The sequence below is a fragment of the Aptenodytes patagonicus genome, chromosome 7 (genome assembly GCF_965638725.1).
Source record: "Aptenodytes patagonicus chromosome 7, bAptPat1.pri.cur, whole genome shotgun sequence".
Classification (NCBI taxonomy): Eukaryota; Metazoa; Chordata; class Aves; order Sphenisciformes; family Spheniscidae; genus Aptenodytes; species Aptenodytes patagonicus.
Genome location: NC_134955.1, coordinates 42,786,611 through 42,813,566, shown reverse-complemented (window position 1 = coordinate 42,813,566; position 26,956 = coordinate 42,786,611). Strand labels below are relative to the sequence as shown.

Here is a 26,956-nt window from a genome sequence, read left to right as displayed (position 1 = left end):
TCCCTACTTCCATGAGAGAACTGAAAGCACTGAACAATCCCAAGCAATAAAGATTGTCTCTGCACTGATAGAAAGGAGTCGATCATGAGATCGTCTTAAAGTAGATACTGATTAGTTCTCCAAGTTATCACTGTGTCCCTTTTAAATCTGGAGCCTCTATTGGCTTTCCAGGTAGGTCACCTGGCACCTACTGCTCACCTTCGAGCCTGTCCTTTGCTACAGTGAGAGCAGGAAGTCCACCTCTTGCAGTCTTACCATTCCCTCTCTCCATCTTCAGCTCTGCTGCACCCTTTTGCCTATTAGCAGAGATCCAGAAGGTAAGAAGTAATCCTTGACCAATTTCTAGAGAGTTTCCAGTTCACAAGTAAATAATGTGGATGGCTCTGGTGCAGGCTTGTGGCTAGGCTGTGATACAGATGATTAAGACATGACTCTGGGCTGTAAAGCCAGCGGTCACTTAAAGCTGATCTGAGTGACTGCATTAGAATAGAAGAGGAGGGCTCACAGAATCATGTATGCAAAAGCAGCTGTTCCTCGGTTTATCTAAGCTGCTAGTAGCCATCCCTGAGCTGAGATGTGGTATCCAACTATGTACACAAGAAGAGAGAATCGGGAGGGGTTTTACAGCCAAAGGTCTCACATCAGATGCGAGCCAAACATTGGTTGTAGACATATCCCTTACAATCAGTTCTAGATACTAGCAAAGACATACCCTCAAATCAATGCTACTAAAATTATTTGTGAGCAGATTTTTTCTATTTCTCTCTCTCCTTCTCTCTCTTCCCCGCCCCCAAATTATTTGGAATGACTTGCCAAATACTGAATGTAAAAAATCCCTGATCTAAAACTGCTCACTGCCAAATCATTCTGGAAATTCAAACAGTTCTGAACAAGCATGTGCTTCACAATAGATGTGTTTCATTAAGGAAGCATAATTCCTGCAGTCAGTTTTAGATGTAAAGTTATAAATTCAGAATTTGCACAGCTTACATAGAACTTGCTGGTTTTGCAAAGATTGCTGGTGGCAAACTTGCTCAGACTATTTGTGGTAAAGCAAATGCCAAAGAAAAGTGAATGTACTTGGAGGAGCTGTTTAAAATTCAAGCAAACTGTTAGGAACTAACTGTTTTGGAGGAACAGAAGGTTCACTGTATTTCAATATCATCTTCTAGCAAAGAAGTATTTGTCTGAGTAAAAGTGAGAGTTCCATATGTATACTACATTGCTGCTTAATAATAGTTTAACCAGCTAAGGTTAAAAAAACCTGAGGGATGGGCTTTCAAAGCAGGGGAGTATCATCAGACTCAAAACAACAAAGCACAAACTTGACTCTCAGTACAAAATGTGTAGTGACATTTTCAATTATGCTGCACAAAGCAGCAAGACTGCTGAGAAAACTGCAGAGTTGCCAAGGAATTTCTGGATCTGATACCTCTTTCACTCGTTTTTTATAAACTGGTCATCAACCAAGAGCAGTATTTCAACCTAAATTGTATGAAGCAGTATGAGTAAGATTCAGAGATGAACAAATGTTGGAAAGCACTCTATCTATTAGGAAAAATATGCAATCCATTTATTTTAAGAGCGTCAGTATTAGAAACACTGTTACTAAGTTATTGAAAGCAAGAGGGCTGAGGGGAGCACTACAACACTTTCAAAATCCTTTATCTGGTAATCCAAAATAAGCCAGTCTTGTGTCCTGTTGATTGTCTTTGCTTTTTCCACCCGTTCTGTCATTACTGATTTCGGTTCTCTGTTTTTTCTTTGTTACCAAGCCCCATCAGCGTTATCAGTTCCTATTAGTTTTTCACTACCTTAACCCCACAGCTCAAACTTCATTTATCCTCTATGCATGCTTTCCCCCCTAATCATGAAAATCACCTCCAAACAGAAATAAACTTTGCTTCCCCTAAAGCAATCCAGCTTCTACCTTAACTGTACTGGTGTGTTTTCAGTCCATTCTCTGCCTAGAAGCAACTCTGTCCCCTTTCAATCTAAACAACACAAATTCTTTCCCCTGTGTTAGTTCTCCAAATATTTTCTAATCAACTGGCTCTCCACTGCCCAAATGGACTCCCAGCCATATCTCCAGTAAAAACTTGCTCTACCAAGTCCATTAACCATTTGCAGAAGACTACTGTTTAGTCACCTTTTGTGACTACCCTCTAAAAATGCAAATCTTTCCCACGCAAACGCACAAGCTATTTGTCACACTAACAAGTTTAGCTCTGGTATTGCACCCTCCTTTGTAGACTGCGCTGATCCTTAGTTCCTCCTAGACAGGAAAATTATTCCTGTTACTCCAATAATTTGGAAAAGGGGCCCTTAATCCCTGCTCCACTGAGGCATCTTGGGTTCAGAGGGGATAAATGGTTGCATGAGGGTGAGGGGGTCCCTGACTGGGCAGCAAAATCTTTTTTCTGGCTCTTTGCTGTAGGATCCCTGGGGCATGCTCTAACCCACAGCAGAAAAACATGCAGAGCAGCATTATTTTATTCCCTTAGCGCATGAAGAAGGTGGGTAAACAGTGCCAAGGCTGACTGGGCTCCCCAGACAAAATACAGAGCCAATGGAGTTGACTGCAAATTCATGAAATGTGATAAGCTAAAAAGATGGGATCGATAGGTATCAAATTGCTTCTTGCAGAGGAAATTCAGCTGCCTCTTACAGAAATGGAGCCTGCGATAAAACAAGCCATAAGTCTGTATAACAGGAAAAAATGGGCAATCTGCTCCATACAATTAACCCTGGGGCCTGCAAAGCAAACACATCTTCATTTAAATGGAGTGTCTTGCAAATGGTTACATTTCTACCCTTTGTAATAGAGCCCTCAAAATCAAGTAGACGGGATTGTCAGTGACCACAGATTACAGCACAAGGATCTCAGTATAGTCAATCTAGTATTGCTTTCTAGAGAAGGAGATAAAACTGCCTGAACAAGGTTTTTATTGTTATTATTATTTTATTCACATGATTGAAAATGCATTGTCATTAGATCAGCCCAAGATCAGTTTTTTCTTCCAATTTTTCAGTTTGTACATAAAAATGGAAAAAAAACCCAACCCAATTATTAGTATGATTTTAAGGAAAACTTAGTTTTCTTACAGAAAGTAAACCTTAAAGCTTTCTGAAATTGATACTATGGAGTCCTAGTGTTACATATGAGAAGTGACAATCAGCCATCTTCTTATAGCGAAGAACTCTATTGATTTTACCTGTGAGAATGATGTTGTTATATCTTTTTCCCCTCCAGTTAGTATAACAGAAACTACAGAGCTTAATCTGCATTCTAAAAATTCGTTTGGGTAGGTACTAAAAGCTGAACTATACTTTAACAATAAGAGGAACATTCAGAATTTGGTATCACTCGTTGTCACATTTAACTCCAAAAAGTAATTTCTGAAACATACAAGGAACTGCCACAGAAACTGTTACGTACCCCAGAATGGAGGTACCCAGTACTAAAGGCACAAGAAGCATGTGCCAAAGAATTAGCTGCAGTGTGAGGCAAAATATGGCAAGAGTATGCAATATTTATTGCAAAGCAAGAAAGTGATCCTATGTAACAGCAAATGGGCCAGTCAAGCAGAATTCTGTTTGTAGGTAGACAGATAGATTAACAGCACAATAATACCCATGCAAGGACATCTGCATAATTTGCAGGTATGAAAAACTACATTTTATCACTTTCTGCATACGACTATCCTCCATGTAACTGAGAAATGAATAAGGCTTCCAATAAATGCTTTAGCATATGCTCAGCAAATCGCTTACTATCAAGATATTACCAGATTTATACTAATTCAGAATTATTCCCATCATAATAAAATACTGAAACTTCCTTGTTTGCCCTATTACCTAGCTAAAATATGACTTTCAATTATTTTGAGGCTGCCAGTCGTTTCTAAGCTGTTGTTATCCCAAAATGAAAGGTTGAGTTATTTTAGTTTTGTTTTACAATCTCTATAAATAAAATATATTAGGCTAGACATTTGCAGCAGTGTAACTGGATTACTAATGGGCATGAGCATGCTTTTTCTGTCCTTAATTAAGTTCTCATTTCAGATCTGACTTCTTTAGCACAAAACTACCGCTAACAAAAGTAGTATTGAATTATTGCTAAGACATGTATTCATGCAATTAGGAAACTTCTTTTTGAGTTGGAGACTTTTTCTTAAATAACAGAATTAATGTAAATGCCAAATGATGATAATTACAAAAGCAATGGCACACTTTTAATACTCTGCTTAGGGAATTATGAAACAGGAGATCTAGCAAAACAAAGGACTCAGTTGGGACACAGGTATGGTATTTTTAGTTAGATTTTGTTTACAATACTTCATAACATCACATAAGGGAGGAATTTTCTACTTTTCTATTACTTATGTCAAATTAAAGTACCTCAGCAAGGCACCATAGTGTTACTGAGGCAGGATTTACCTTGGTAAGAGCTCCTGTATTGAAAAATGGGTTCTTCACTGGTCTTACAAGCAGAAGATATCATTACTAGCAACAATGGAAAAATTGTTGGCAGTAAATAGCAGGTAAATAAGCAGCTTGTGAAAACCTTATATTTCTTAAAAATATTATAATTGCTTTGCAAAACATTTAAAAACTTTTCTCTTGATTATTTTTATTCACCATTCAGGAAGTACATTTTCAAGCCATTTTGTGTAGCTAGCATGAAATAAATATGAAACTTTCTTGTGTGCTGCTTTTAAGGGCATGGGTCTCTGAGCTAGCTCTCTTCCTAGCAGTGCTCTTTGCATCTGGTCTTTCTGTTTAAAGCCCTTCTCTTCTACTCTGAGCCCCTTCCCACAACATACTTCATAAGATTATTTTCAAACTCCATGATCAATGTTTCCCAAACATTCATCACAACCAGGAACACTGAGAAATTATAGAAAAAGCAGCATCAGCGGTAGCAAAGTTCGTCAAGGACAAGAGTGGCAGCTGTAATCAACAGCTAGAAGGGTTTACTCTGGCCAGAGAACAGCTAACTACCTTTAATTGCTGTCAGGAGCTCAATCCACTCTCCAGAGGAGGTGAGGAGAGGATGTGTATGGAGAGGAAGCAGGTGTTTACAGCTGCAGCCAGTTGTTACAGCTGGTTCTTATTCCTCCATCATGGCAGGACTGAACTGCAGCTGCAGGGAATCATACAAAGACAGATGACCCCCAAAAAGAGAATTACCTTTTCAAAAAGTTTGAGAAAAATAAACATGACAATTTGAGAGGGTGATGCAAAAAGGTTCTCTGTCACCTATTTCTTGCCAAAAGGATGCTAGTCAGCGTCTAGTGGAGGGAGCTGGTCCCTAGACACTCAACAATTCCATTCCTTCAACAGGCTCTTGTAGTATCATTTGAAAGACAGCATCTTACGTGTACACAAGCAGCTTTGCTGGGATTTGTTGCTTGCACAGAATGAAGGGCTCTGTATATGTCAGTTTCATCTGGACTAATTTTCAGCACTACATAAACTTAAGCACAGAAACAGCTTGCACTTACGAAGGCAGTTTTTTCATCAGTCTGGAAGACAACCCCCAGCCATCAGGATGGAGGGGACAACTTGAATCACTAAGCGCTGCCCTTCAGACCTGACTGTTCCAAGGCTGACAGCTGCTGCTCCCTCCTTTGTTTAAGAAGAAATTTCTCTTTCTGTGTTTTCTACCCTGACTTGATACTCAAACATCTCTAGCTCAACTACTTTTCTACTAGTCATAATGCTTCCAATGTCTTCAAAAGTTATAGAAATCACACATTGTACGAAGCATTTACTGAAGTTATAAAACAAAGTCCTTTTTTCTTAGCTCTTATGGAGCTTGATAATGCAGAAGATAATGCAGATACCAGATTTAGCATTTAGATGCCAAGATCACCCTTTAATGCATATTTCATGAATTTTAAAGGATTTTGAAATCTAGTAGAGATGGAGCTTTCTTTTCTGGCAGCCATTTTACTAAACTATATTGAGGATGGACAGGAAGTGTTCTGAATAGGAGAGTTCTCCTCTACAATGGCCAGGAAGACAAACCCATCAGAAAATGGAAACAAAAATTTACTATGAATGTAAGCTAATAATTATATTATTGAGATGGCTAGGTCCTTATTTGATTATTCATTCAAATTCACCTCCCTTTCCAAAGTTTATCTTTTTTGTCGAAAAGTTCTCTCATAGTGTTAACTACTGCAAATATTTCCACTTTATAAAGAAGAGTTACTTCTGAAGAAGTGATGCCAGAAGCCAAGAATGAAATCCTATCTCATCTGAACTTTAATGGATAGTATATTGCCATTATTGCTCTAGCATATTGCACTATTAAATTGCCATTCTTTAGGAAGGATTATTTAAGTAAAAAAAAAAAAAAAAAAAAAGATGTTATGCTTAGTTCCACCAATACTGGAGGGAAAATAATCCCTGCAAGGGAAGAGAACTTCCTTCTGATTAAAAAGAAATGTGGTTATTATACATGATATGACAGGAATCGAGAAAACGATTCCTCTATTCTTGGACTAAAGCAATTCTTTTTTATAAAGAAAAAAGGCAGATGATATTAAGTATAACTTCATTCAAAAACAACAAAGATCCCTGATTTTCCAATGTTTATCTTTCATTTCATCCAAAAAATAACTTATCACGTACTTGATCTTGGCAAAGAGAAGCTCTGTTGATAAAATAATGTTTTGCCAAGTTTAAAGGCATTGGTGTAAGTAAAATAATGTAGGCAAATTCTGTATAGTTAAAGTTAACTGCATTCTATTATAATTACAACGATCACTGCTGTTCTCTTCTAGCAGTCACTAGATGAGACTCTTCATCATTAAAAGAAAACAAGAAAGCAACTCCACCCCTGCCCACAGCTCCATATCCATATATAGGCTTATCAAAAACACAGAATTATTGCCTTACCTCAATTTTTTCCCATATGGTTTCATAATTCTCTTGATGTTGTATATCTTGCATCAGTTGATGAATTAAAGCTGATTTATTTGAGGCAGAAGTCTCATTCTCAGTGGGCTGAGTGACAGCAGTCCTTTCTGACTTTTCTTCAATGTATTTTTTAATGCAAGACACAGGCATACAAAGATCTTCATCAGAGAGAATATCACTGAGAGGCCCAGATTCAATACTATCACCTAAGGAGGACACTATATCACTTGAAGAGCTTGGTGAAATTCTACCCATTTTTTTGTGCTTTTTTGTCTGGTACGTTGGATACATTTCTGAATCTGAGTTCATTTCTGACAGCTCCCAGTCATCAATGTTTTGAATGGTTTCTCTTCGGGGCTTTTGGGGCAGCAACTTTGTCAAATTTTCTAGTTTTAAAGCTAATACTTCAGTCTGTTTGAGATGTGAAGGAAGTGCTAAATATTCATCAGAGCCATACCAGACCTCACCATCTTTACTGGTTTTTTGAGTATTGCTTGGTGTTGAGGAGAAGCTTTCATTATTCTTTCTTCTCAGTAGAAGAGGTGATGAGTTGGTAAGCTCAGAACCAGCTGAGGAAGCACTCTTTTGGCTACGTGTTGGTGAACTAAAAGGCTCAGTTTTACCTTGTGATTGCCCATTTGGTTGCCCATTTGGGTCTCTCTGGTTACAAGAATCTGATGATGCAGAAGAATCTGTTTCTGTCTCCTCCAGAGACTGAGAGTTATGAGAAGTAATTCCATTTTGTAGAGAAGAACGTTCTCTTTTTTTGACTTGTATTGGTGGAGCTGTTTTACACATACCTCCAGGTGTTCTGCCAGTTTTCACTTTCTCTGGAGCGTCGTGAGACTTCTTGTGCTTTGATTTTTCTTTACAGGTGTAGAAAGTAGACTTCCCCAGACTTATGGGACTGTCCTTAAAGTGATTATTTATTGTGTACTCAAGATTTCTATCACCTATTGTATTTAAGCAATCATATGACTGACTAACTGCAGATGGACTGTTAGTGTAGGGTGACTGTAAAGCCAGGCAAAGCTTGGACCTGTCTGGTGGATCTAACAGTGAGGGTGTACTTCTACTTATTTCATTTTTAACTATCTGAGAGATTTGCCTTTTTAAATCATTGGCTTCCATATAATCTTTAAACACATCATCTTTCAGAAATAGACCTCTTTTTGGCAACGTAGGCTGCGTAGGGGAGTCTTCATTATAGTTAAAGCAGTCTCTTATCGACCTCTTAGGAGTTGAGTTTTCACAGTGAGAGTGTTTGATTTTTTCACTGGTGTGCTGTGGAAGATTGCATTCTGGTTTCTTTAATGTGGAAACTGGTTTGCTGTCAGTAGGTAAAACACCGTCTTCAGAGCAAGGTCCTTTAGAAAGAGAGGAGTTCGCAGAAGGAGACACTAGTGAGAGATCATGTGATGCTTTCCTGTCTTTGCTTTCTCCTCCATCTTCTTCTGAAAGAGGTACGTGGGTTTCTTTCTCATTTAATGCTTCATTACACTGGGAAGCAATGGAATCGGTTGCTACTGCAAGTAAACCCACACTTCTGATAAGTCCTGGAAAGTCCTTATCCATCTCACTGTAGTTCCAGGATTCAAATGATTTTGCTTTCCCTTGGCTGGAGGTCATATCATCCAGAGCACCAAGCAAATCCTCACTAGGACTGTAGTCAGATAGTTCAAATGCAGTAATACCACAATCCAGTGACAAGTAATTTTGAGAACATTTGATGGTTAACTGTCCAGAATCATCAACTTCAGTTAAAGAGTCAAGACGGTCCTGAAACAGACAAAGAAATGGTACTTATTTAGAAGATTAATTTTCATATACAGCACACACAAACTAATGAACTATCAGCTTCTATGTTTCACTGTCTAACATCTAGAAAAGCATTCATCACTGACCTGCCTGTTTTTCTAGTACCCTGTAGATGAGCAAACCATTCTGAAGTATTTGGGAATTAAAAATGGCAGTAAACTGAAAAATGCTGTCTGATGCAACGTTACCTAAAAATGGCAACTCAATTTTCTATTGGTATTCTCCTCCTTAAATTCTGCTCTCAGTTCTACTTACTCTGCAGGGGGAACTCAGAAATTCTATACAACAGACTCATAGTATTTCCTGTACTAACTACCTCAAACAGGAGGGAGGGGATCTTGGGGACTGCTGAGTATATCAGCCACCTTGTTAATCTTGTGTTCTCGGAAATCCATGCTGCTCTACGATCTTTTAGTTGATTGCTAGAATGTTGTTTCCAAGCATCATCTAGCAATGACAGACATTTCTTCCCATAGTTATGAGATAGAGGTTGCTAACTACATTTCACTTTTTTGTACCATTACCAACTGAGGATTTATCTGCTGGATATCTGGAGCACAAATGGAGAACAGCCTAAGGAAAAGAAACTGTAGCCGGGAATCCTAAACGTCCTGCCTGCAATGTCCCCTTGTCAGCATCTTCTCAATGGAAGTCCTTCAATCTCAGAAACACAGACGTAGCCAGAGGAGACCATCTCAGGTGGCAAATGAGATTTGCCACCTGAAAAAGATCAAAGTCAAATTAATATTTATAAATATTTGGTGACTCATTTGAAGGACACTAAAAAAATCTGACTACATTAAGATCCAAAAGCAGCCTGATGTATAACAATCACAGCAAAATTATGTTTCGTCAACAGTTTATAAGCATATTTTTAGTAGATGATTTAATGTTCTAACACCTAGGCAGGCCTCAACTATTTCCAGATTGCAACACGTAATTTGAAACCTGATCAAATAATTCTGAAACAATTTCTGTTCTTATTTACACTGGTGTACATCTTAAGTAACTCCATGAAACTATCTAGAACAAGAGAAATTGGCAGAGCATGTCAATTGGACAAAAGAAACTGAAAAGCAGAATTAAAAATAAAAAAGCCAACATTAGCCCAAGCGCTTACAGAAACTACTTAAAAAAACATCATAAAGGACAGAAACTCAGGTTTTAGGATTCTAACTTTAGATGCCTAAATCAGTATACTGTGCCTTCTACCCAGGTTTGGTTTTCATAATGGAGTTTCTTAAAGCAAACTCTTGAGTATCCACAATAGGCTCCTGTCTGAATTATTCTCTGGAGCAGCTTGTCTCACTACACTGCCTAAATCCATAGTTTAAGGACCTTAGGCATCATGCCTGAAGAAGGTGCAATAACCCCACAATCTCTTCATCTCACAATAAACCACTTGGATTTTGGTCTGAACAAGAATAGTCTCAATAAAGAAGGCTATTGTTTGCCATCTTCTATAAACATATAATGTTTGAGCCCTGTACTCTGTCCACCCCACTTGCATTACTCAAAGTAAAAATAAAAAAAAATCCTCCAGCTAAAAATATTATTTATAGAAAAGATCAATTAGAAAGTTATTTATCAACCATAATCTTGGACATTGAAAATACCTTTTATTTAGCACTTTCTATCCAGATGTAGAACCTATGCCACAAATTGTACATTGTCAATAGTCCAGAATTAAAAGGGGAAGTTTCTATAAATCTGTCAGATTTATATTTCGGAGCTGCATTTATTAAGGAAAATAATGACTAAACAATGATCAGTATTACAGCTACATTTTCCCTCTAATCTCGGGAAAAGATTAGAAACTGTAAACCCATATATAAGTCAAAACCCTTTCCAAGGCCCTAAAGGCCTTCATTTCTCCTGAGTAATGAGCTCCATTCCTTCATCTCTTAAAAATGTGTTTATTAACATTAATAAAATTTACAATCACATGCATTAAACCATCTTGCCTGGTCATTTTCCAAGCAGCCTCTTAAACGTGTGCTTCAGAGGAGCATTATTTAATGCCAGTATTACCATTGTTTTATTATTGTTTTTATTTCAGAAAAATATTACATTTAGTTATTTGCATGGTTACCAATAGGAATGTCTTAGTTCAAAAAATTTGTCCATTTTCACATAGTAATGCTTCCTGTAAAGCTCTGTAGGCTGTTTCCAGTACCTTCTTGTATTTATATTTAAACCAGCACAATTGTGCACTTTTTTTACTCTTTCAAATGAGCTAATTTAATTTGCAAGATATTTCTTTTGTGACTTCACCAACTGTTTGAGAACATCAGGATTCACTGTATTTAACATAGCCTTATACTGATCCTTTCCATATTTCCCGGCTTTACCAATTGTGAAATAAAACTTATAGGTTAGGCTCAGCTGGGCAGAACTCAGGCTGCACAGAACTCATTTTTCTTTCCTTCTTATCTATCTCTGGGTGATTCCTGAAGGACAAATGGTCCTTCAAAGTCTTACTTTTCCAAAGTTTTTTATTAAATACATTATTTTCTTAATTTGGCACCTCCATCATGGCAGGCAGCTTGCCTCACTGGTTCCTCTATTCCTCCAAGCCATGAAACTTTTTGTGCCCTTTCCTGCTGACACCTTATTCAGTATGGCACTGCTGAGACAGCCAAAAGCACATTTACTGCCTGCCCGGTTAATGCACGGGGCTCCCAACCAAGCCAGTACAGCCTGTGCTGTACACTTTCATGTTTTCGTAGCTATGTTACCAGTGTTATCCCTGTTCATTATGTTGAGGCTAGCTTGTGTGCATTTACGTGTGTTACAGCTACAATGTAAATATAGTCCAGGTGGGACTTGTTGCGCTGTGATTGACTGCAGTCTATGAACTGAGAGAGTAGTGAATATTAACGAGATGAGACTGTCTCACTGAACACGAAAGTAACCTTGGCAGGTCGCTTCTTCCACGGAGCTCCTCAGTTAACATTGGCAGCCAAAGCAGCTCTTCACCATTACGCAGAAGACAGCTGATTTAAGGAGCGAGCCAAACATTTTGTGAAATGATAGGTTCATGGACTACAGAAAAGCATAGCATTTGCTGTACTGGTTCAGATCAAATTTCTGTCTAGCCCAGTATCTTGTCTCTGCATCAGTTGTAAACATTTTCTGCTAGCCGAGCTGTAAAACATGGGTATACATACATGGCCCTTCCACACACAACATTTCTACCCGCGCTCCCAGCTTCTACCAATGAGCAGCATAGGTACTTCCTCATCTGGAGGTTATAATTCCTCCTATCTTTGCTTAGTTTGCACATTTATTTTTTGAACTTCTTTCCACTTTTAAGTGTCCTACGGTACTGAATTCCAAAATAGAAGTCTTTGTTGTATGTGAAAGTTTCTTCCTATTCATTTCAAACCAGATGATTTCTCAATCTTAGGAGAAAAAAATAAGCTGTCATTCCCAGTTCCTAATCCCCAAGGAGTAATGAAAACTAGGAGAATGATTCTCCAAGGAAGGGTTATCTGTATGGGCAAAGGTTTCTAGGTTTGCTCAAACAGTCTCACTATTCACATATGCATGAAAATCCCTAACAGATAATACTTGTATCATGAGGCACTTACTAGTCCCACAATGTAGTCCTCTCTGGGAAAGGATATGGGGGAAACACCAAAAAAAAGGTAGATAAGAGTAGATATAATTGTCTCTACATTACATTTTTTTAATTTATTTATTTTTGTCAGATAAGGCCACTACCATTATACCCGATGAAAAGCTTGAATAAATACCTGAAGGTTAAAAACTGCAGAGCAATTTCTGGGAACATATTCAAGCAATAGAGCAGAAACTTAATATGAATATTGTGTCCCTGCTATTGCTAGCCATTAATTTTATCAAATATTATTTATGTTTTAGTTGGGGTGGAAAAAAAGATTCGTGTCAGGATATTATGTCTTTTTTATTACCATATAAGCCTATCTGGCAACATGTTTTTTGCCCGCTGAAAAATAATCTATCCTTCCCCAGTCAGTCCTCCCCTGTACTGGAGGGATGTTTTTTATAGCAGTTGTAATCAGATCCAGATGGGACATTTCCTGTTTCTTACTATCTGAATCTGCCCCTTCCTTATGTCTCGAAATCACCACACTCGTGTCACAAAATGACGACTTCACCCTAATTCACCACTCTGGATATTCAGACAAGTGTGGATTTCCTTCAGACTTGCCAGAGAAGGTTAAGCAGCGACAGCAAAGCAGAAACTGAATCTGAAGCACCAGGTATGTATACATCAGGAAGAGGGGGTGTGAAAGGCAGGCCTGGGCATATCTGAGTGTTGATTTCAGGACCACCCACTCTGTTGTGCCAAAGACAAATATAAAACCCAACAGGGAGCAGAGAAATATGCACATTCTCTTGAAACTTGAGTGATCTGAAATTCAGGACATGTTTAGGGGACTTCTGAATTCCTCTGTAACACAGGTCGCAGAATCTCACTGCATTGATCTAGAGGTCTCTTTCTGTAAACGTATCTAATCCTAACGAAAGCATTTTATCCTAATCTTAGGACTTTCAGCAAATGAAGAATCCTTTACATGCTAAGGTATTTTCTATTAACCATTAATTATCCTAACTATTAAAAATGTGCATCTTCTTTCAGTTTTAAAAATTGGGCCAGCAGTGTCCTTCTAAGGTAATTTAGTAATGATGAATACAAAGGGAAAGGCATTTTAGTCAAATGAATCCAGATTTACAAAGCATTTACATGTGTGTGAATTTGACACCCTGTTAGAGTAAAAAGATGTTTGATGCATGCATCATTGTTTCTCAGACAAAATGTGTGACTTTTTAGAGGCATGTTGCAGAATTGCCACTCAAACAAATTATAGTCCATGCTCTCTGCTTTAAAGCAATATTGCCCTAGTCTGGAAAGTTTTGGAAAACATTGTGTAAGCCTCAGGTTTGTGTATGCAAGAAGGGAAATGTCTAAGCTTTTCATTAAAGAATTCATTGCACATAAAAATTGAGTTTTGAATTGGATATGAACCTTAAATTCACGAGTAACCAGACCAAGGACTTTGTCCCAGATGCACCTCTGTAAGCGTTTCCAATATTTTATGAAAAATATTTCAATCAGGAGAAAACATTGCTAGCCACTAACATGACACTTCTGAAAGTTAACCTTAATTTGCTTTAATTTGGTTCAACAAGAACAGATATCAGCTGAAGACATTTAAAACACAAAATTGGCAAAATATCTAGAAGACAAGTAAGCCATCCTTAAAATTGTTATCCTAGCGATTTTAAAGGTGCAACAGGGATGAGCTGCTTCAAATACAGACGACATTCTCAAAACTGAATTTAGTTACTATACCTCCTTAGTCTCTTCAGAAAATGCTTGCAGAATATCAGTCTGCCTGGTGTAGTTTCCATTGGCGTCCTGTAGTCCCTGGAGAATACGCTCTCTCAGAACCAGAACAGAAACACGTAGCTGGTGCCAGAGTAGTTGTACTGTATGGATATCGACTATCACATTGACAGAGTAAGACAGAAGCTTCAGGGAAAACTCAGTCTCTAGTAGAGCATGAATTTGTTCAACGTGATCAGATATGTCTTCACAAATATCCTGTAACGGAAAAATAAAGTAGATATTTAGCTACAGGCATTGTCCTTTCATGGATCAGCTCTACTTTTCATCTACTTTTTATTAAATGCAGAATAGATTATTTCAGAGAGAAAAGATAATGTAATTAATACATCCACGGTTCTCTTTTTTTTTTTTTTTTTTTTTATTTATGTCAATGCTACAGCAACTGAACCAGCAGCTGTCCTGTTTGGCAGGACTGCTCAGTAAGTGCAGAGATAGCATACAATAAAGAAGGATGGCACAACGAGATCACATGAATCAGAAGCAGAAAACTAACACTGTAAAGTGTCATCCTAGAAGACAGCAATAGGAATGAAAGTGATAAGATTGCCACAAGCAGTCTCCTTCTCCCCCCCCCAGTTAAAATGCAAAGAATCTGATCTGTGCCATCATCAACAAAATTATTTTGGACATAATTTACCTTCTAATCTAGCCTCTATAGCCAAGTAGGGCAAAAGTCTGGGATAGACTCAATGTGGATAAGCTATTTCTGAGATCCATTGCTGACTGCTGTGATGAAAGGGCACTAACTTTTGCATAGTCTTGTTCTGGACTCAAAATTGAACAGAAGATGATGGGTGGAGAAGGAGAAAGAGGGAAAGCAGAGTAGCTGTGAACAGTTGAGAAAGCAGAAAAGAAAATATAAGTTACCAGGTTATAAAACTAAGGTTTTGATGGGATGCTATCCTCTAAATTTAACAGTTAATGTTCCAGATTTCTAAACTGTGCTGCATACAGTGTAAAATCTTTACAATCTAGTCTTAATTTTCTTTGTGAAAGGATAAGTCACAAGACTAAAGAGTATTTAGGCATATACAACTGAGTGAACAACACTGCTATATAACAACCCTGTTTGAAAACTATGTGTAAAAAGCATAGTATAAACAAGTAAGGAAATCTGATTAAAATACTGAAAACAAATTAGCACTGGATCCTAGAAGGTTTTTTTCCTACTCTGTGGCATATATTTAAAGGTGACTCAATAGCATATTTTAAATCCAAGACTTATTTCTTTAAAAAAAAAATAAAGAAATCATTTTAATTCAAACCTTCAGAAATGTCCTTTTTAGGTAAAGGGTATATGCATAACCAATAAAAATGAGAATAAACAATATAATTTTGATTCATTTCAAATTTGCTATCGAAACAATTCTATCAGAAAATTACAATGAAACCTTATGTCTCTGATGATACACTTGTGGTTTTGTACAGCAGTAGAATAACAAGAAAATCAGTAAAGCTGATTCTTTCTAAACTAATAATACAGTACAGTAATTTGTATCAGTTCAGATTTGACATCTTCAGTCTGAAAGTAAAGCCAAATTATTGAATATGTAATTGTATGTATGTAACAAATTAAACCAAAATCAAATCCCTAGATAATATTAAATAATTTTAGTACAACAGATAGCACAATATTAGCCCTTGAGAGACTGTTATGGTTGAGTACTATCAGTAGTTACTCATTTTAATAAAGCACTTGACAGCTAAATCAAGTCCCCTGCAGGAGTAGCGCTCAGAAATGCCAGAGATGAGCACAAAACGTTGGAGTTTCAATGGGCAGAGTTTTGGGGCTGCCTTGAGAGAGGCAGTATCTCTTCCCCTTTATCCTCAATCCCCTTGCTGTGACAACCAGCTTCTATATTTGCAAGTACAAAACACACAGCCTTGCCTGGCAACACGTAGGGCTGCAAGTGCTCAGGTCTTCAAATATCCACACACTTCCAGGTGAGCAAAGGGACACTCTCGTTACCAGATTAGTGTGCTAATCTAATTCTACAAACACACAGACAAAGCTAAAACTCTCAGCAAAATCTTTTCCAAGCTTTGGAAAAGGTTATTATTATTATCCATTTATCCAACTACAACTGAAACTTGACTGAAAAGCACAACTGTATTTCTATGCTGTTTCAAATGTTTTAAAGAATATTTTTAGTGAATTAGTTTGACTGAATTTGCATTCACTTCTCCAGTGTTGGTCATGTCTTTTTCCTCTTGGCCGTAAAGTAGTTCAATTTTAATTTCAGGGATTAAAAAGTAGGTTGTTGCCCAGTAACTGTAACTTTGCAAATTAGACTCAATCTATAGAAAAATTCTTAATGTATCTTTAGTAAGACTACTCATGTGAATGAGTTTAAGTTTGTGCCAAACCTGCAAAACAAGTTTCAATTATTTTCCAGCTTCACACACACAGTTACATGCTGAATTCAACTGCCATAAGAGTTCTCAGAGAGGTTGAAAACACGAAGCTATAAGAAGAAAGTATTAACAATGAGTGAGTGTCTCCTGACAATTGTTAGATAATGTATGGAAAATATTGGCTAATAAATCTAGATAATACTCTAAATCAAGAGTTCAGACCCACACTTCAAACGAGTTTTCTCTTGGGCTACCTTTGTGCTAACTACCAAAGCATCTCCCATTTCTGAAGTAGACAAACTTTCCACAGCAACACATTTTGTACCGAAGTGCAAATCCCAGCACCACTAGAGGTTTGAAAGAATCACATATTCAAGGACATATGCTGTTAATTTTTACATGGCTTGTTATAAGTTGCTCATTTTCCTCAAACAGCAAAGTCTGAAGTACTTACAAGACTACTGCAAGCGTAGCAGCAGCCAAATGCTTTATGTACTAACAAGATAATTAACTGCTCTTGACAGTTTCAGTAACATGGAGAGAACCTAAGGCCGATCTCGTCCATACCCAAGTAAAGGTCACATACTCTGATCATAACGTATAAGACTACCCTCTCAGTCAGAGACAAACAAAGTACCAGCTCTTAAAGGATTTAGGTTTTAGAAAGAGTGGGTGGTCAAAAGGCAGGAAGCTATTTTCTGAGTGGCTGAATGAGCCAGGAAGGAAGTCAAGTCCCTACATACCTTTTCATAATATATAAACTCTGAGCTCTATTTTCTGACTTTATCATCAGCTCTCTCCCCTTCTGGCCTGGAATTAGTATAGCATTCACTGCAGTCTTGTCTTTACTTTCATGGGAGAACAGAAAGGATTTTTTGCTTTGCTGATAAATATGTTAGAACCATAGAACCATTTAGGTTGGAAAAGACCTTTAAGATCATCAAGTCCAACTGTTAACCTAGCACTGCCAACTCCACCACTAAACCACGTCCCTAAGCACCACACCTATGATCACATGTTCACATGATGTGATCTTTAGGGATGTTGTGGTTTTTTTTTTTCTTCTCTTCCTATTAGATGAAAATCTGATTGAACCGTTCAGGAAGTCTGATTTAATTAGCAACAGGGCCAGGCATAGATTTAAAGTGATTTAACTCCCCTATTAATAGTTCCAGCTATTCAACGTCCAGAAGCTCTGGACAAATGTCTACAGTGCATGCACAAGTTCAATATGTCCAGTTCAATATTATGTATATGCTGTGCAGTCCACCTGCACGTGCACTCTAAGTCTGAAGACAGACAAGAGTAGGCTGGATTCACTGTGTGCTTACAGAGTGGTAGCGTCAGTGCAACAATCTTACTGAACATGCACTAACTGCTTGTGTGATAGCTAGTAGTTGATCAGTAGTCCCCGATATGTCAGACTCTACATGCATGGCACACAGTCATGTATCAGTCTATTGGGTATTTCTTGAAAAAATCTTAGGGGCGATAAGTTGACATTCCTGCATCACATAACATTGTTTTGGTGGGTGACTTCTACTTCAGCTCAGTCTGTAGCCATAGTCAAAAGAACTGGAATTCATTTCACCACAGGCCAGGTTCCTGGATAAAATGGATTGGACCTGGGTTTGCGGGAAGTCCATCTTACATAAAGTTTGGAAAAAAGAATTTAGGCCCCTACTGATATCCCCTTTCCTGGTTTTTTAACTGTCATATGATGATGGGAAGGTGAAGGCTGCACAAAGGACAGAAGAACAGCTGTGTAAAGGCTAATGCCAGCCCTTTGTCAAGAGAACATGATTACAAAGAAATGATCACTTTTGCCATATCAGTTAATGCTGATTAGTCCTCAGCAGAAGAGCATTAATAAAGCTGCAGCCTATTTACTTGCATCTTTTCTTTACACTTGCCTGGCACAAAACAGCATGTTGAGAGGAAACAATAAAATGTCAAATCCAGTTGGCATTATCTAGTACAACATTTTCTTATTACTGTACCTGATGTCTAGATTTACATATAATTCAGCGAAATGAAATAATTATATCTAGTACAGCTGTGAATTTAATAATTTTCTGTAATAATTAATTCAGTTCAAATACAGCACAAAAATGTCATGTTACGTAGGTTCCCGATTTTACTGAGGCTCAATATCAAGACCTGGTACAACATGACCTCATTGTCCTCATTCTTCCTAACTCCCTGCAGGTGATTTAGCATTAGATAGAGCAAAACCAGCAGAACATTGTCATGTGCCCTTTTTACACTTTGTATTTATAAATAAAGAACAGGAGTATCACAAGATAGTACCTAAATGCTGTCATGAGTGCCAGTTGCTCTTACCAGAAGTGGCAGGTAGATAAAATAAACCAGCATTTATCTATTGGCATCTATTTCTAAATATGCATAGTTCCAGGTCAATGGCAATAATATACAGCCTACAAATATAAGCATGGAAATCCTTCCCCATTTTATCAGTATATAGTTTCATATCAGAAGCTATTATAACCTGATTTTTAGAAAGCACCATTTCCAAAACAACTATTTGTAATCATTAATCTCACACATCCACTAGGCATTTTTATTTTTACACAGTTTCATAGTGGTGTTAAGGTAAAAATTTTGTCATCCTCTCATGGGCTATCCTGTAGCACTGACTGTGGAATTTCTTAGGCTACAGGGATTGTACCCATTTGGCTGCCAACTGCCTACTTCACTCAGTCTTCCAGACAGCTGATCCTGCAATTTGCAGCTGCTGGATCCATCAGCCTGCTCATAGCCCTCCACGTCAACTAAAATAGCCTGAACTGCAAACACTGCAGTAGACAAAGAAAAAGTGCATAAACAAACCCTCAAGAGTCAATGAAAACTAAGCTTTGACATTGACTTTAAAAAACATTTTGTCTCTGCTCTTCAAGAAATTCTGTTAAGATGGACACGAAACTACTGAAAGATGAAAGGTTGCAATATGTTGCTTTAGAGTTAATATCAGTGACAGAGAAGCTATACTGCAGATTTCTGTTCTTTGAACTCACAGTAAAACCTCAGTAGGAAGAACAGATTGCCATTGAGTCTTATGACTACTGTACATGCAAAACAAAATCTATGATTTAAGAAAATGTCTATTTGGTCTGTCCTTTAAAGTGCATTTTAATTCATCAGAAGACAAAAATTCCAATCAGAATGTACAAATTCTTCTCTTCAGAAAAAAATCAGAATATCTGTCAAAGAATTTTCAGATTTTTTTTTAAATGAAAATATGAATTAAACTCACTCTCTGCACTGCCCTTCTATGCTTATATATAGAGAAAGAGCACAAGAGAGGTTTTTTTATTGCTAAAAAATAAAGATTTGCAGCTTTCAGAAAGGTATTTTTGCTTTAAAACGCACTCTGACTTCTCAAAGAGAATTAGTTTTTCATCTCTACCTGCATGTACATCCAAACAGTGTTATCATAAGGATAAAATTGTTCTCTTCTATTTTGGATTATGGGTGAAACCTTAAGAGCAGATGCTACTCATTTTTTTTGCAACTGTTTTTAAGTAAACAGTTAAGTCAAAGAAAATAACCATACATGAAAAATCCAGAGTTTGACTAAGGAAAATCAACCGCCATGGAAAGCTCTAGACTCACTGCAAGTCAAGTTTGTCAGAAAATGAGTTGAAGTGCTAAAGTACTGTAGCTGATATTGCTGTGGCATTCAGTGGCTAGGGGAAATGAATACATTTTACCGGGTGAAGAATGCAAAGTGCAGCAGGAAAACAGCAACCAGGCGGGCTCTAAGATCACTGACCCTGCCTTCCACTGACACCGACAGCTTGGAAACGCGTTGGTCCTCAAAGTAAGCTTCTCCGCTCATCCCTCATGATAATACACATACTACTGATAGTAACTTTTTCTGGTGCACCAGCCTTTTCTGCACATTATTCTCTTTCCCAGCTTGGTTTTTATTTTGATTAATTTACACTATTATAAGTGAGCGACATTTTAATCATTGCAAAATTCCAGTAAGTAATCTTCATTTTATCTTTTGCTAAAATTCTCAGAAACCTGTTGGAATATGGAAAAGCTGTTAATTTGACAGAAGTGTTTTTCCTTTTTTCTTTTTTTTTTTTTCTTTTCCTTTAAGAGAGCCCTGTTTTCAAACAGATTTCTTCAGTGGAAATTTTCAGGTGTTACAGGAGCCTGGCTGTCTTGACACACTTGCAAGAAAAGATGAGCCACTTTCTATTGTGCAAACATTGCTATTACAAAATTTTCAAAAAAGTTTTGAAAATAAATATCCAGTCTGGTAAACTCTAAGTAAGCATGTTTCTACTGTATTCTGTAATCTCAGGAATCAGTGAGTTACATTCTTATATCCCTGTACTTCAAAATAATGTGAAATTGATGTCAAATCACCAGTTCTTTGAGAGTTGCTAAAACAGTAACAGTTTGTCTGGGATTGTAATGGACACAGAGCTCCTCTGTAATAATTTATTAGTAGTTTATGTGATGTGTTTTATTAGGATGTTTCTTGTGCAAGTATATTGGTTGACTATCAATCTGCAAGAAAAATGAGCAAGAAGAAAGGAAGGGAGTAAGATATTATATCACTTGCTAAGCACTTCAGGCTGTTAAGTAACAATGCCTGAAATATTAATTGTGAAGCTCCTGTCTCAGGATTCCAGCAACTTGCATTTGTTTTGCCATATGGGCCATTGCTGGGGCCAAAGGATTGAACATACTGGGAAGAAGCAAAAGGATCCTTTTGTCCAGAAGCAGGGCAGTTGCTGCTGGAAGCTATTCCAGCTCACTTGCAGGACCAGCTGCAGTGCCTTACAATCCTAGGCCAGCCTGTACCTTTTCTGCAGGAGGGGATGGCTGCAGAGGAGACAGACTGCTTTCAAATGTTTATTTCCCTTATTAAGTTTAATCAGTACTTTAACGGAAAAAGCCTTTCTGGTCACAGCATTCACCACAGGCCAGATTCTTAAATGCAAGGAAGTATTTAGTCCACCCAGGAAGCTTCAGGTAGCTGATGCACAAAAACACTCTACCGTAAGGCCTGGGATGGGATGGAACTGGAGAACCACAGGAGAAGTTATAGCAGTAAAATGAGGCACCTCAGAACTGTACTGAAAGAGTATCGTGTAAACAGATCTGGGCTAGCCACTTCTGGGATATTCGTGACATCAGTAAAATTGATGCATGAATTTCATTTGTGTAAGAAACCACATATACGAACTGAATATGGCAACTCATTTGGTGTGGGAAGTGATGTGACATCTGCAGCTCAATGTTGCTTTCATATTCCTGAACTTCCACTGGTTCTGCTGTGTAATGTGCCTAAAGTTACGACCTGAAAACCCTTTGAAATCTTCAGAATAAGAAACATATTCTTGTACGCCCCATAATCAGCCAAGCCCACAACGTTCAGAGACTTTTCCCATTAGAGTTATCACCGTACAACATTTCTTCAATGAGTAACCATACAACTTTTCATTTATCTTACTTTAAGCATGTTAAATCATACTGATTTTTATGAAGGCCTAACTTTCTAAATTTTCAAAAAAAAAGTCTGTAAAAAAAAGTAAAACTTGATAGAAAAAGTCATATTTGTGCTTACTGAAATCTGGTTTTGTACTGCACCCTGGAAGACAGTGTTGCACAGGTACTCTAGAGCAGTTTTTCATGCAAGAAGATAAATGGTACCAAACTGTGCAATACAGTAGCAGGTTTTGATTCTAGCTACTTCTGACAAAAAAGGGAAAATATCAAAACCCAAACCCATATGAAAACCCAGTCAAGCAACTGGTAGTAGAGGCAAGTCTGGAAAAACAATAAGCATTTTTCAAATGCCTGTTCATTGGATGATGATAACAATATATATATTTATCTTGCATTGATCATTTAAGATCACAAAGAAATGAGAAAAAATGATGAGGTAGCTTTATACTAAGCATACTTACCATGTATTGTATATTCATATCTACTGAAATGGAAGAGTGAAGACTTATTAAAACATCCTTCAAATACCTTATCAATCTCTTCACACAACTCTCTACTTCTTATGCAATAATGGAAGCATGTAGGACATATTTTGCAACTGTCTAGATAACTACCTTTGCTTCTTAATTTTTTACTCTCTTTACTCAGCACTTTCTTGCATTCTGCAAGCCATATATACTAAATGGAAGTTAAAGGCATTTCTAACCAGTTCAAATTACCACATGCAAATGAAAATTGAGGATGCAAATGGAAGGACGTTTTACTCTCAGTGAACGTATACACCCTGCTGTAGCTAAAACAAGTTCTTGGTAGCCTGGCCAGGGCTAGGCAGTTTTTGACCTCAGAGTAGAGAGTAGTTAACTGGCTATGAGGAAACCCCTACTATCATTTCATGCAAGACATACAAAAATTGAATGCGATAAACAATCATGTCAGCTACATGAAGAAGCAGAAAGACGACAACTATTATTTGATCAGAACTTTCGTAATTTGATCTACTATATAAAATAACTAGCAGAATTCAATGCTAATACACCAATAGTTCAGTAATTTTCCAGCAAAACAGTTATCCTTTTGAAAACAGTGAGTTTTCAAAGTTTTATGCAACCAAACTATTACTCTGACAGCTCAGCTTTGAATATGTCCCACTCTTGTTCTCTCCTCATTTTTAGTTTGAAGAGATTTGGAATCACTCTTGACATGGAACAAGAAAATTTCAAGAATTCTTTAAGCCTTCTGCAGGGCCATAGGATCTTTGTTGTCTGAGCTCTGTTTTCTGATAAGCTGGTCTCTTTTTATTGTTTATACAAGAAAGTAGGTTCATTTGTCTTGAAAGATTTTTCAGTTTATAAACTTCTTCAGAAATACTCTTGTTCTTATTAAACTCAATGGACTTAATTAGGGTCTTCAGTGGAGATCAGCTGCTCCTAAAGAGAAGAGTTCAGATGAAAGAGAAAAATTTCTTGGAGAAAAAGTCATCTCATTCTTGAAATAATGAAGTTTCAAGTAACAAACAAAGTGTAACCCCACATAAATAGTGCAAAGTATTTTAGGCAGCAATGAACTACTGAAATGTAAGATGTCAAAATAAATAAATAAAAGTAACTTCCAGTTCACACAGGAGAAAAATTCAGTCCTTCCGCAGAGACATGCAGAACACAAGAGAAAAATTTTAATCAAAATGTTTTGACTTGCTCAAGCCAAAGAATGCTAACCTCATTCACTCTCCTTGACTAAATCTTAGTGGCTATAACAGAATTTGATGAAGGATGGTGAGACTCTCTACTCTCATGTCAAATGCACAGTATGGTGACTGTGCTCTCCTTTCTTTTCTGGAACAGGTCAGAAGTGAAGAACTACTGTCTTGTGCCAAGTTTTCTATAATGAAAATTGATAGCATGATAGGAAGTTTTCAAGATAAGTGGCTGTTTATATCAGTGCAGCTAAGCCTTCAAGAGCTTCTGTGACATGTTTTTGAAGTTACTTTCCATCAGTCATTGTTGAGGATAGCAAAAAGGACACAAACTCTCTTTTTCTTTATTAGCAGACTTTGCTTTATCAGCACTGTTGTTCCCTTTTATGTTGTTCAATGAAAGCTAACATTTAATCCATGAACCCTTATGGGGATCACTGAGATTTTTTTGCTGCGTTCAGAAACGTGGAAAAAAAACCTTATAGTCTATCTTGCATGCTGCTTGGTGTTCATAACCTTCCTGCTCTCTCTCTAAAATGACAAATGTTAAAGTCAGCTGGAAAGCTCCTGTAGATCCTCCAATGAGTTAGTAACAATTACAAAGCACTCCAAGCATGTGGAGGCACTTCCAGTAGAGTCTGAAACAGCTACCACCTACCCAGCGTACCAGGAGGCCTGTTCCACACTGGATATCACTCACTGTCTTATAAGAGTCAGGGTTAGAATAAATATCGGTGCTAGTTAAAAAAAAAACAACCAATCAAAACCCCACACCTAAGTTTGCTATATCCGGGAAGATCAGTTTGAAAGATTGGTAGAAAGCTATTTTACAAACTTAAAGTCTTAACTGGATGAAGAAATAAAAGAGCAAATTTTAGAAAAATTTTAAAAAGTTACAAGATTGAATCTTAAAGACATCTAAAATGTCTTTAAGACATCTAAAGACATCTGACATCTAAAAATTAGATTTTTATTCTAATTTCACTTCTGAAAGTGCACATGGAATTTCTTGATTTACTTATGGAAAGAGCTCTTCTAGCAGGCAATCAAACCCCATAGTATCATTCCTAATTAGACAATATGTTCAAAATCATTCCTAATTAGTTTGTGATAGGTACAATGTAGGTCAGAGGGAATATGCTTGTATTTTTTGGCCTCAAATGTAATAAAGACAAAACTAAACAAAAAGCCTAATTTACATGCACAGAAGGAAGAATACGGTAGGCTTTTTACAGGCTTTTTTGAGAAGGAGTATAGTGGAGACTAAATTGGAAACCTGGAATTATGGGACTGGCATGACATCCAAAGCTAACTGAACCATTTAAACTACTTTAATTGGTTTTGGCAAGTATCAAAACACTTACATGAGACTTCGCATATAAAACCAATTAACATACATTATCTAGTAGTTTGTACTATCTGATTATTTCCAAATCTCACTGTCATCCCACAGGTAGCTCTTGGTTAATACAGATGTATATTTAAAGGTTTGTGTATGGTATCTTCTTTTCAAACAAAATCATGTCCATAATATCCTTGATTTTTTTGATTTAGATGTAAAGAAGATACTGTATAAATAGCAAATGATCAAAACTCAGATTTTATACCATATCCGCAGTACTTTAATCACAAATACTTCTAACATAATCTAGTAAAAATTGCCATATCCAATAGACACAATGAAGCACTTCTTTCCAATTAAATTGGCTCCAAGGAACCTAAAATTCAATGTCATTAATAATAGATGCTTGTTCTGGCTGCTTATAAGATTGAGAGTGCCAGACTTTAGCATTTTAATATTTAATTTAGAACTAAATATTTAATTTTAAAATTAGACATAATATTATAGATAGAACTACTTAAATACACTGTAATTGTAATTTAGAAACATGTTACGAGACTGTAGAGCATATTCCAACAGCATACTCATATATAGCATATTCCAATGCGACAGTTCTGAGAAGTCAGCTTGTGCTCTGGCAGGATAATTCTCCTAATAGTGCCAGTTTTAGCGGTACAAGAGAACTTTCCAGTGTAAAGCACTGACAGACTTAATGGCTGTTAAGATGTTGATGCTGCTTGAGAAAGTACTCGTGAGCTACACAGTAGGACTGAAGTGCCTTGAAAGAAGCAGGAAATGAGCAGCGCTTATTTAAATATTTATTCATTTATATGTACACACATGTCTATATAGGCAAATATATTTATTACATGTTGCTAACTGGAATAAGATCCTTGATTTATAAAGCACTTCAGAGTCAGTGTCGTTTATATCTTTAAGAAAGCAAGACAGCATGACCTGTGTTCTTGGTTGAGATAAATTGATTCTTATGCTGACAGAGAAAAGAACGGTTTTATCTATGAACAGCTTTGCATTTCTTTATATGCTATTTTATTTTCTAGCTATACGGAGATAAATTATAAATTATCTTTGTCTAGACTGTAGCTTTCAGTGAGGAGTGTAACTCTTACCACTGTGCAGGCACAATGAGAAAAAGAAAGGTTGTTGCCATGCCTGGGCTTGTAAACTAACCCTTTGAAATTCAGTAGCTGAACTTTTCTGTGAGGAAGTTAATGAACCTAAGTGACTTCAAGCTTCAAATTCATATTTGTGTATTTTATTCACTTGTAAATATTTTTATTTCCTGCAAAAATAGTCATCATCAATTTAGCCTCAAATTGTATCCTGAATTTACACAAAGTAAAATCTTTCATCTTCCTCAGATAATAAGATTCACAAGAAATGGCATAGGATCCCTGGATTGTGGCATTCTGAAGTACAGACAGGGAAGAAGGAAAGGTAAGAAGCACATCAAATTGCAAGTGTTCATATTTCCATAACAACTGAACTGGGTCTGTAGAGACCTAGCTTTGCTCACAAGCTTTCCTCTGCGATAAAGTGGCTGTACTGCTGCTGGGCTGGATGTGACCCTGGAAATACAGTAACTGTACTCTCATGGCATCACACTTGAGCTAATATCCCTGCCAAAGCCTGACTCACTCTGCCTAGCAGAGGTAGCTGGACTAAGCCTCCACATCTTGCACAGGTAATATAAAATACCCATGGACAATGAGGGACTGACTAACTCCGGTAGGCTAAAGACAGTGTTTCTGTATGACAATCTTGGAAAGAAAAACACTTGCAGCAGCCCTGACCACAAAACTGTGATTTCTGGTCTGGAACTGATAGCAAGAAACACCCCCCCATATAACCCGAAAGCCTACATTCTTAGGGGATTCTGTAGCTTTTATATTTTCAACACATTTCAACT

At 37.2% G+C, this 26,956-nt stretch overlaps 1 protein-coding gene across 4 annotated transcripts in view; it reads right to left on the bottom strand.

The window, feature by feature from the left end:
- The window catches only part of AKAP6 (A-kinase anchoring protein 6), a 293,258-nt gene that overhangs the window by 177,369 nt on the left and 88,933 nt on the right, over positions 1-26,956 (bottom strand). For all 4 annotated transcript variants that reach the window (XM_076345005.1, XM_076345008.1, XM_076345007.1 and 1 more), the window contains exons 3-4: positions 14,090-14,341; positions 6,910-8,709 (exon numbers count right to left, since the gene is read on the bottom strand). In XM_076345005.1, coding sequence (XP_076201120.1) covers positions 6,910-8,709; positions 14,090-14,341 — 2,052 coding nt within the window. The remainder of the gene's footprint in view (positions 1-6,909; positions 8,710-14,089; positions 14,342-26,956) is intronic.